The sequence below is a fragment of the Podarcis cretensis genome (assembly GCF_951804945.1).
Source record: "Podarcis cretensis genome assembly, chromosome: 3".
Lineage (NCBI taxonomy): Eukaryota > Metazoa > Chordata > Lepidosauria > Squamata > Lacertidae > Podarcis > Podarcis cretensis.
The window spans coordinates 35,297,818-35,310,060 of NC_137172.1; the positions used below are offsets into that span (position 1 = coordinate 35,297,818).

At 43.1% G+C, this 12,243-nt stretch overlaps 1 protein-coding gene across 8 annotated transcripts in view; it reads right to left on the reverse strand.

Annotated features, from left to right (window-relative positions):
* TOGARAM2 (TOG array regulator of axonemal microtubules 2) overlaps positions 1 to 12,243 on the reverse strand; it is a 75,985-nt gene that overhangs the window by 19,618 nt on the left and 44,124 nt on the right. For all 8 annotated transcript variants that reach the window (XM_079969186.1, XM_079969184.1, XM_079969183.1 and 5 more), the window contains 5 exons: positions 10,365 to 10,546; positions 7,117 to 7,273; positions 4,050 to 4,214; positions 2,309 to 2,450; positions 82 to 187 (listed from right to left, as the gene is read on the reverse strand). In XM_079969186.1, the coding sequence (XP_079825312.1) occupies positions 82 to 187; positions 2,309 to 2,450; positions 4,050 to 4,214; positions 7,117 to 7,273; positions 10,365 to 10,546 (752 nt within the window). The remainder of the gene's footprint in view (positions 1 to 81; positions 188 to 2,308; positions 2,451 to 4,049; positions 4,215 to 7,116; positions 7,274 to 10,364; positions 10,547 to 12,243) is intronic.

Sequence of the window (12,243 nt, forward strand, 5' to 3'; positions counted from 1 at the left end):
CTAAATAAAAACAGATTGGAAAGTGTCAGGTAAGCCACAAGAGAAGATAGATTGGACATATGTTAAATGCACATTTCCCACCTCCTTTGTGGCTGCCAAGGAAACATCATGAAGTCTACACTGGAGAACTTCTGAATGGCAGGTAGCCAAGCATCGGATGCTGAAGAGTCCTTTCTCCTTCAGATGCCTGAGAGGCAATTATCAGAAAGATGGGGGGAGAGAAGAGAAGGGAAATTATTGGTCTCGCCTGGCATTTTGCAGAAACAGGATTTCTCACTGCAGTAAAAGAGTCTGAAAATGAGTCGTGTCACAGAAGCCACACATTGGGAATACAGAAAAGCAAAGATGCTGAATTTTAGCAGAAGCTCATATACACTATGGTTTTAAAACTACTATTGGGGGAAAATACATTCCACTGTGCGCTAGACAGAATCTCCTATGAATTAAGCTGAATAAAAGAGTGTGATTGATTTACTAGTTCCACATGATAGGCTCCATCCTTGGAAAGGGCTGAAACCTGCATGGCAAGTTTTTCTCTTGCGAGGCTCAAGAGGTGAAGCTTGTGGAGTCCCCCCCCCCCCTTTTTTTTAAAGGCCAATAATCCCTCACAACTCTGCCTTTCTGAATTAACAGCACCATCTGCAGGTGATCTGGTGACAAAAATGAGCACAGGTGACAAATTCCAGAGCAACAGCTGCCAGAAAGGTAGATTTGTTTGTACTCTTAGCAACAAGAAACAATATCATGGCACCTTAAAGACTAACAGATGGATTATAGCATAAGCTTTGTGGACGACCGCTCACATCATGAGACATGTGAATTGTTGTCACTGGTTGGCAGATATATCCAATGAAAAAGAAAAAAATCATGTTAACTGTGAGGTCCAGCGGCAACGAAGACTGAATCTTCCATATCTTTTTGAAAGCACAGCTTTTATATTTTCATAGAAAACTAATGGTGTGTCTTAGGAAAGGCTTTTTTCAAGTTGTATATTTAAAAAAGTAGGATTATCTATGGGAATAACACATTTCAAATTAAATGTGGTAACACTGTGCATTATTACAATGTCTGGGGGTGTTAAGCAGGGTCATGGCCAGCGCTACTATTAGACAAAGTGGGGAAGCCACCTGAGGTAACTGATTTGGGGTGTCACAAAATGGCAGCTAATTGTTATTTAATTATTATTAGATACTTACTGCCTGCAAGTAGGAGAGGTGCTTTGGGGAGTTTCTTCCTCAGGTGCCAATTTAACTTGCCTGCCCTTGTGCTTAATGTGTATGAGGTGGGAATACTAGTGCTACTCTGCCTCAGGCAGCAACATCTCTTGGACCTGCTTTGGGCAAGATTGTATTCTTGCCCCTTGGTGTTTATTTTGTATCTAAATGAACTTGACAATGCCCTTAACGCCACTCTCCAAAACTTGACAGCAGAGGCAATTGAGTTTTATTTTATTGGCCAATGATGTGGTCTTATTATCGTGTTCCAGACTCAAGTCTTAAAAGGCTTTTTGGTCATGTTTTCTAAGTCCTGTACTCTAAATTGTACTGTACAGATAAATCAGGGGAAATTACAGTTAGCTGTCTCTGAAAAAGGTTTATTCAGTGGAAGTGGCTGCTTGGCAGCCAAATTCTAATCAAGAGCTAAACGCTGGCATTGCTCTTGTCTCACACATAGATTTCATGCTGTCAAGAAAGCCACTCAAAGCAGGACAACTCCACAGGGGTGTTAGCTATAAGAAGCTTGTGGGACAGTATTTGACTGAACAGTTCCACAACTGCAAGGACTTTCAGCTGCCCAATGGGATTTCCCTGCCCTCTCCTCTCCCCATATGTCCCCTGTGAGACCCGTAGATCAGCTCCCAAGGATTGGGGAAGACCCTGGAACAGGGTTAGGGGCAGCACAAGGAGGACAGAGAAGTTCCAACTACACCTCGTTTCCCTAGCAGAACTTTTTAGCTGGACACCGTCCATGGAGTTGAATTTAGGGTGTGGGGCTTAATGGGGCTGGGTGAAAAAATAGGAAGGAAGGCCCAAGTTGGGCTGCCTTGACATTGCCCACAACCTTTTGAAACAAGCTCACCGTTTTCCCAAACTGGGCTTGTGAAAGTCCACCATCAATTTGGTATCCTCTCTGGGTTTGTGGGAAGGAAGGAATGAGACAAAAACAGATGGAGTGTGTGCTGTCTGGAAACCAGAGGAAGTGAGTTTGAATCTCACTTTATACTGTAGCCTTCATGCAGCCACAAGGCCACTCACCTAACTTTATGGCATGAGGCACAGGGGAAAGGTACAGTTTTCTCTTTCCTTACCAATCGTTGCTATTGAGCCACTTCAGAGCATCGACCAGCCCCTGCTCTGGGTAAGACAAGGGTCTTATTTCTAAGGCATCTCTATTTATGAGGTCCTCTTCCCATTCCGGAGAACCCTGGAGGTTTGCTGGCAGGGAGTTAGCTGTAAGTATGAAGCAACAACAGCCAGGCATATAAATGCAATTAACACTGGCAGTCAGGAAATTACAATTAACGCTACAAATAAGTTGGTGTTATAAGGAGTCATATTTCATTTTACTGTTCCCATGGAGTTGTAGATGCCTATTTGAATTGCATTCCATTGAAAGGACTGCAGTGAGAATAGACCATTTTCACCGAAGTGTGTATTGGGCTGAACATCCCATTTACTCCAAGTCCCATGAGTGGCTTCTCTGGTGGGGGCAGAGTTGCACCAGGCAGTGGAAGCCCACTCTGCACCATCCCACCTTTGCACTATGTCCTATTGGTGACATCTGGCTGATCTGCAACATTGAAGAGGCATCTCACATTAGGGCTTGTTGTTCGCCTAACAATTATACCACACAATACCATATCTGTTTTTAGAGAGGTATAACTTTCCAGTAGGACCCAGTGAAGTGCCGACATGGCATTAATATCAAATCATCCTGGCAGCCTGCTTTGACTGCAAAATCTAAACCATTTCACGAGACAAGGTGATACAGCGGCAGGCCGAAGCCAAACAATAATAATCACTATAAAGTTTTCTATGGACAGAGGAGAATGCTGAGTCATATGCTATTTGCACAGGGACCTTGAAAGGGCAGGAGAAGCAGGGAGAACTCCAGAGGTAAATAAATAGAGGGTAATTATTTCTTTAGTACCAGATGACTCAGTAGAAGATGGGGAAAATGGAAGAGATAGGGAGCAGTCCACTGTACAAAGGCAAATTTTGCATTCACTTTGGCCCTGCCGAAGACTCTCTTGTGGCCCTTGGAAGGAAGCCCAGAAGCAAATGTGGCCCTCGTGCTGAAAGAATTTCTCTGGCCATGCCTTAAAGGTAAAGGGGACCCCTGACCATTAGGTCCAGTCGTGACCGACTCTGGGGTTGCAGCACTCATCTCGCCACCCGTGTCCCGGCCATGCCTTACACGATCCCAAAAGGAAAGGGCCACAAACAAAATGAGGGGGTGCAAATAGAGAAGTGGCTGCAATCAACCCGTTGGCTTTTTGTAGTAGCATAATAGATAGGGAGTTCCTAAGGCAACCTGTCAGTTTTCCATATCTGCAACATGAACCAATGCATGTTGGTTCAGCAACAGAGATGGTTTTATAATTTTGCACCTCATTTTATCGTCCACATTTGGAATCTTACACACCAAGTTTTTACACACCAAGTTCTTACACACTAAGTTCTTCTGAGCTACCCAAGAAGTTTCAAGGCACGATCCTCCACAAGCGGGCCAGTCCTATATTTGTTGTTTGTGATTTCTTTATTCTGTTTTATGTAATATTGGAAAAAACTCAATACAACTTTCATTTTTTAAAAAAAAATGTTTCAAGAAAAGATGATCTGAAAAACGCCAGTGAAAGGAAAAAGTGATATTGCCAGCTTGGCTGAGATTACCGGTATAATACTTGAAGCAAGAAGTTTCTTTTCCCAGTTATTTTCCCAGTATGCATTGTGGTTATGGGGGAGCCTTTGCTTGTGCCTGATACTTCTATCCAGTGCTGTTGACAACCATAAAAGCTGCATTTGTTGCTAGCCTGTTTTGTGCCTCACCTGAAGCATGTCTGAGGAAGCTACTGTCATGGTTGATGACGGGGATGCTGGGCAGAGAGGGCCTGTTCACCCGTTTCTTCAGGGATGTCCCAACAGGAGCTCTGCAGGGATTGCTCAGACTGAGGCCAACAGATGTGGTTCCGTTGCTTTTAAGTGGCCCGGAACCTGCAGAAAGTAATTCAGGGCAGTCAGCAGAGAGTGAAGGGAACTAGCAGCTGAAAAAACATAGGGCCAGTTCCAGGTTTGAGAGGTGCCTAGGTAAAATGTGTACTCAGGTGAGTCCCCTTCTCTGGTGGTGGGCCCTGGTGGGCTTACCTGGTAGCAGTATGAACAGCAGCATGACTCCAAGCAAATCCTGAGATGCTGGAGCCCACTCTTTAAACTTCATTCCCCTGAAAGCCTGGACAGCGGAGGCTACAATTGGTTTCCACCAGCAAGTAAGTACTTTTTTAGTCTTTCAGGCTTTTGGAGTTAACTATCATAATCTGAGGGACGCAGGTGGCGCTGTGGGTTAAAGCCTCAGCGCCTAGGACTTGCCGATCGAAAGGTCAGCGGTTCGAATCCCTGCGGCGGGGTGCGCTCCCGCTGCTCGGTCCCAGCGCCTGCCAACCTAGCAGTTCGAAAGCACCTCCGGGTGCAAGTAGATAAATAGGGACCGCTTACCAGCGGGAAGGTAAACGGCGTTTCCGTGTGCGGCTCTGGCTCTGGCTCTGGCCAGAGCAGCGATGTCACGCTGGCCACGTGACCCGGAAGTGTCTCCGGACAGCGCTGGCCCCTGGCCTCTTAAGTGAGATGGGTGCACAACCCCAGAGTCTGTCAAGACTGGCCCGTACGGGCAGGGGTACCTTTACCTTTACCTTTTTATCATAATCTGAGGCCCTTCTTTGTGTGCCTCCCCAACAAGAGGTTGCATGGCCTCCTGTTGTTGCTCTGTTTTTTGTTAACTGAGTGTTTTTAACATTTGTATATATTATTTGCTCATAGTAATTTTATGCATTTCTGTAAACCACAACACATCACTTGATGGGGAAGAAGGAGGGCACTCCACAAATATTAATTTCAGTGCATTGATTGAAACCGCCTTGGAATCATATTGACATGGTGAAGTGTGCTCTGCAAATTTGGAGAAATAATAGTAATAGTAATTGCATTTATGACCCACCGTTTTCTCCAAGGAGCTTAAGTACTAATAGAAGTAGTAGCAGTAATATTACAAGGACCCCTGGGCGGTTAAGTCCAGTCAAAGGTGACTATGGGGTTGGGGCACTCATCTCGCTTTCAGGCTGAGGGAGCCTGTGTTTGTCCACAGACAGCTTTCCAGGTCATGTGGCCACCATGACTAAACCGCTTCTGGCTGAATGGAACAACGGGACAGGATCCAGATTGCACGGAAATGCCGTTTACCTTCCTGCCACAGTAGTACCTATTTATCAACTTGCACAGGCGTGCTTTCGAACTGCTAGGTTGGCAGGAGCTGGGACAGAGTGACAGGAGCTCACCCCGTCGTGGGGATTCAAACCACCAACCTTCCGATCGGCAAGCCCAAGAGGCTCAGTGGTTTAGACCACAGCACCACCCGTGCCCCTACAGCTGTAATAGTAGCAATAGTAGGCACTATGGGACTTTGAAGAATGGTATGCAAAAATAGCCTCACCACATAAACCCAGCTCTCTGGGACTGACATTCCTCCATCTCCCACCCACAGTAAAGAGCAAGAGCAAGTGACCTTGCACCAGAGCCTTGTTCCGCCAGAGTGCTGACTCTGCCACTTTCTCTGCTGCTGCTGCAGACCTTTGTGGAGTTTATACTGCAGCACAATCACTGCATGTCAGTTGCAATCAGATCACTTAGGGAGCTCTGCCATAAACCTTCCTCCTCCCCCATCTTAAATATGCACTCCTATTGTAACAGCTTGGATATTTCATCTGAAAAGCATCACATCTCAAGGGTGTGGAGGGTGTTTAAATCAGGGAGATTCTTACTGTATGGCTAAGTGCTTCCTGCGCATGAAAATTTCCTCCTGGCTATAGTTTATTTAATAAAATTATAAATTTTGGCCAAGAGCATCTGCGTTGCTTGACTGTAATTGCTGCAGGTATACTGAAATATGGGTGTGTTTCATAGTGATGAGAATAGATCTCCATTCAACATGGTCCAGGAACTAGAATATTATGAAGAAGTGTGCATGCACACGAAAGCTCATACCAATAACAAACTTAGTTGGTCTCTAAGGTGCTACTGGAAGGAATTTTTTTAAATAATATTATTACAGTCTGCCTTCTTAGACAGTCTCTCCATTGCTAGGGTAGCTCCGTTTTTAAGCATACCTTTTGTGAAGTGCAATGAAATCGTTGATGAAATACACTGCATAAGTGTCAAAGTCACAGATTGTCCAGCATTATAAGTGCATTATTCCAATACTGTTCATGTCAAGCAAAGTACACAAGGACACATCTCACCTTTTCACTAAGAAAAGGGTCATGTTCAATGAAGACGACGGGGTTGTGGGAGTATTTCAGAGTTCACACAGTGCTGCAGCACTGGCCCAGTTCTCACATAGGAGGTGAGGAGACAAGTCTGTATGTAGACTATATCACTGCAGGCTGCAGTGGAAGACAGAGGAGGCTCACATGACTGCCACTCAATACACCAGGGATGGAGAACATAGACGCTCCAAAGGTTCTTAGAGTCAAACGCCCATCAACCCCGGCCATCCCAGTCAGGGGTTCTGGGAGATGTCTTCCAACAACATCTAGACAGCCACACTTCCCTGGGAATAAGCCCCACTGAACTCAGTGGGACTTACTCCTGAGCAGACATGTGAATGCTCCTCCATAACCTCCACTCACAAAGGGGACCTCTGGGATGTTAGCTTTTCAGGCAGCTGTCATAGACAGGAGAAGGTAGCAACCCGGTAGGTCACCTTTTTCTTCTTCTCCTGACTTACACAGTGTGCATCTGATCTCTGCAAGGCGCGTTAAATGAAGGCAAATGAAATTCAGGGTGATGCAAAATGCATACGAAATCTGCATAACGAGCCCTTTTTATTTCTCAAGTCGCCACATACCTTCACGAGCAGTTTTCTGTAGATGCTCTTCGAACTTCGTCAGCCTTTCCTTCTCTCTCTCTCTTTCCTTTTCTCTTTCTTTGCGCAAAATCTCTATCTCCTTTAACTGCTTCTGGCGCAGTTTCTCCTGAGCCGACTTTGATATGGTCACGTGGATCTGGACACAACGAAAGCAAAACACAGTGCATTAAAAATAAGGGACACGTGTGTTGTTCTACATTAGGGATGGAAGAGGACTCTATTTTAAACGTATCTATACATGGAATTTGGTGCTTCCAACCTGATCAAGCTTTGACCACAAAGGACCACCTCTTACACTGAACATTTGCTTCTGTCTGAGCTGCTTGCACATTATCTTTTTCTTTTTCTTTTTCTAAAAAGCCTGCATATTTATACACAAAATTATATTTAAATTTATAAACAAAAGTATGTATATATTATGTATATATAACATGCATAAAAGAGTCAAGCCTCACGCAGTACTGGATTTTTGCTGTATTATGGTATAAGTATTCTTACTTAAGTTTCTTGATACGATATATCAGTAGTTGAATTTATTGGCTTATGTGTTGGTTCCCTTAGGAAACATGGACTGTATACACATATAAACATTCATGTAATGTTATATTTATAATAATGTGTATCATATGTGAACGTTGTTTGTATTATTTAGTGGAGCTAGTAAAAAAAACCCTCACTTCTGATCAAGATCAAGGAGAAGACAGGAGTCAGGAAAAAATATTGCACAGATAAGCTCAACACCAAGAATTTCATAAAATTCCATCCCTACTCTACACACAAGTGAGGAATCTCTTGGCGTAATGTGATTCCACAAACCCAAACAGAACTCATCCATTTTCTTGAAACCTTATTTATTAGAAACTAAGATAAATATTTCATCAAAATGGAGGATGTGTTAATTTTCTTGTTTTGTCTTCTTTTTTCTTCTTAAATTGAGTACATAGGAATGCTGTGGGTTTCAGCTGGAAACATAGTCAAAATAAAAGCATGTCTGATGTGTTCAGTAGATGTATTTGCTGCTGTGTGGCCAATAAAAAGATAATGCCCTCCTTATGAGCTCCTGGCTAGTCCATAGAAGATCACAGATCATAGAATCATAAAGTTGGAAGGGACCCTGAGGATCATCTAGATTAGATCTCACATTGTTTTCTTTCTTTAAAAGTGGCTGCTCCTGCAGTGGCCAAGAGATTGAATCAGAAATGCAATGTTGGAGATGGGGCATTTAACTCCATTCCCCCAAATACTTCCACCCCCAACTTAAAGCTCCTTCCTGGTGCTGGTTTTAGCCACAGAGAGCTACATGGGGTACCTGTTAAGAGATAAAGACCCATATGAAGGGAGAGAAGCAGGGGTCTTCAAGTTGACCATCAACTGTGAGGACCTGAGCAGCAGGCATTGCAGGCACACAGGTCACCTGGGGCATTTAAAGCACATGACTTCATAGAATCATAAAATTGTAGAGTTGGAAGGGATCGCAAGGGTCATCTAGTCCAACCCCCTGCAACGCAGGCATCTTAGCTAAAGCATCCATGGCAGATGGCCATCTGACCTCTGCTTAAAAACCTCCAAGGAAGGAGAGTCCACAGCCTCCCAAGGGAGACCATTCCACTGTCAAACAGCTCTTACTGCCAGAAAGTTTTTTCTGGTGTTTAGTTGGAATCTCCTTACGTGTTATTTGAATCCATTGGTCCAGGTCCTACCCTCCAGAGCAGGAGAAAACAAGTTTGCTCCATCTTCCATTTGACATCCCTTCAGATATTTGAAGGTGGCTATCATAGTTCCTCTCAGTCTCCTCAGTCTAAACATACCCAACACTCTCAACCATTCTTTATAAGGCTTGGTTTCCAGACCCTTGACCATCTTGGTCACCCTTCTCTGCACACATTCTTATTGTCATTAATTGAACCCAGAACCTTCTGCATGCAAATCAAATGTTCTACTGCTGAGCTACAGTTCTTCCCCTTGTACAGTAGTTTGCCCCACAGCCCCAAATGCATTTATCAGGGATGAAACAACATTGGGAACCTGATTGCAGATTTCCCACAAGGCAAGTTCCAATTTAGGTACATCTGAATGACTTATGATCATGCACACATGCACAGCTTCTGCATGCTCTGCTAATGCTTGTGGGGGTCCAAAATGGAACCCCTGCGCAAAATGAGGATTGCTTGTAATTTGTTGGATGCAGCTGAAAGAGAAAGTACAAGTGTAGGCAGATATTAGGCAGAAGACTTGAGGTGGGATTGGGGACTATTATATAAGATGAGAAGCAAGAGAATTTCAGAAAAAGGAGGGCATGTGGCTTATATTATTTATATAATTGATTTCACATATAGTTTCAGGCTGATATTTTAAAAAATGCTGAACCAATGCTTTTTCAGTCCAAGAAAGAGAAAAGTTTTAGCAAGCACTATTCTGAACAGATGATAAAAGAATCTGGCTTGAGCTATGTAAAAAAAGGCAAGCAATTTATATTAGCAGGAATGTAGAAGGGCAGCATTACTTGAGACTAGATCCTCAGAAATTGTTAATGAATTCCTTTATCCCTAAACTTCACTTTGAATGCCCCTTCTGTGGTTTATGTATCATTTTGCCACTGCAGGAAAACATGCAAGAAATTAAGGAAGTTTCCGAGGCTCTTTCTGCAAATTAGATTAATGCAATAAAAACACACTTGATTTCTTCTAGCTGCATACAATTTGTACATCTTCCTTTGTATTCTTTTAGTTTACTACATTTGTTTCCCACCCTTCTTCCAAAGATCTCAGGGCAATGTGCACAAGGTTCTCACTTTTAATCTTATAAGGAATCCCATGAGATAATTTAGATGGAGTTTAGCGCTTCCAGGGAGGTGCTTAATATTGCAAATGGGTCATGGAGATATCACACATGGGTCACTGGCAATAGGAGTATTAATTTATCAGGCTTGCTCTGTTGCATGAGTCTGTGTGGCCCTAAAGGTGATTACAGATGAGGGATTCTCACTGGAAAACATCCCCAGGTACCTGACAATTCAAGTCATTGAAGTATGGGTCTGATCCCTACAATTCCAAACCAGCATGCTTAACTGCAGTGGCATCATTTAAAAAGCAATAATCAAATGTCACTCACAGTCACCCTCGCTACTGCTTGCTAACTTACCATACCTTTCCCTTGGCTTAGTTAAATACACATCACCGCACCAACGTGCCCTCATTAGAACTAGAAAGGGGATAGAAGGCGCATACCCTTCCATTGCTCTCCTTCCACTCGTCATCTTTCAAAAGGTAAGGACTTGAGAGCTGGCCCCCTTCCTTAGCCAGACCGGGAGAGGATGCGGTTAATGGCAGTACGGATTCTAGTGGACACCCAGTAACCTTCAAGGTTGCAGACAGGCCATTTCTGAAAGCAGGTTCCGGTGCACTGGTTTCTGATGAGCCAATAAAGCATAAGAAACACGTTAGCACGGGCAGCGAGCATGTATGAAATAACAAGTGTTACTGTGGAGAGCATGAGCCAAGAAATTACACAATGTATTAATGTAAATCGAGAGGCTGTGCCAAGGAGATACTCCACTAGATTGAATCACTCCCTGTGTAGATGGACTCAGAGAGCTGTGTGTGGGGTGTGTGTGTGTGTGTGTGTGTGTGTGTGAGAGAGAGAGAGAGAGAGAGAGAGAGAGAGAGAGAGAGAGAGAGAGAAAGGCCAAATGAAAGCGCTGTCCTCCTTGTTCCCATTTCCTGTCAGCTGTGGGTTATGCTATTACAGTGGTACCTCTGGTTATGTACTTAATTCGTTCCGGAGGTCCGTTCTTTTTTTTTTTTTATAATAATTTTTATTAATTTTCCAAACAAATAATAAAAACAGTATAAAACAGTATGACTTCAAGCTCATCAGTTCATACCCTTTTTTCTTTGACTCCCCCATACCTCCCCATCCCTGCATCCTTGTTTAATAATTCTTTAGCAACCCTTAGGTCCATTGTCTTAATTCCCTTTCATAAAAATTTCTTAAGTTTTTTTTGTTTACTGCTGCAATTCTTTACTTCTTACCCCCTGACATCTTAACATTCCTCAATTTTACAATTATTTTTAAGATATATTTTGAATTTCTTCCAGTCCTCTTCCACTGTCTCTTTCCCCTGGTCCCGGATTCTGCCCGTCATCTCGGCCAGTCCCATAAAGTCAATCACCTTTGTTTGCCATTCTTCCAGAGTAGGTAGTTCTTGCGTCTTCCAATACTTTGCCAGTAGAATTCTTGCTGCTGTAGTGGCATACATAAAGAAAATCCTATCCTTCCTTAGCACCACTTGGCCCACCATGCCCAAGAGGAAAGCCTCTGGTTTCTTAGGAAAAGTCCACTTAAGGACCTTCTTAATTTCATTATAGATCATTTCCCAGAAAGCTTTAACCTTTGGGCAGGTCCACCAAAGGTGGTAGAAAGTGCCTTCAGTCTCATTACATTTCCAACACTTATTATTAGGCAAATGATAAATTTTTGCAAGCTTGACTGGGGTCATGTACCACCGGTAGATCATTTTCATAATATTTTCTTTTAAGGCATTACATGCAGTAAATTTAATACCGGTGGTCCATAACTGTTCCCAGTCAGCAAACATAATATCATGACCGATATCTTGTGCCCATTTAATCATAGCTGATTTCACCGTTTCATCCTGTGTATTCCATTTTAACAGCAAGTTATACATTTTTGATAAGTTCTTAGTATTGGGTTCCAACAATTCTGTTTCTAGTTTTGACTTCTCTTTCTGAAATCCTATTTTCCTGTCCTGTTTAAACGTCTCATTTATCTGATGGTAATGCAACCAATCTCGAACCTTAGGCTTTAGTTTCTCATAACTCTGAAGTTTCACCCTTTCGCCATCATATTCTAAAATCTCATGATATTTTGGCCATTTAGAATCCATATTAAGCTTTTTTACTTCCCTAGCTTCCATTGGTGACACCCACCTAGGGGTTTTACTTTCCAACAAATCTTTGTATCTAATCCAAACGTTATACAATGCTTTCCTTACAATATGGTTTTTAAAGCTTTTATACACCTTTACCTTGTCGTACCATAAGTATGCATGCCAACCAAAACTATTGTCGTACCCTTCCAGATCCA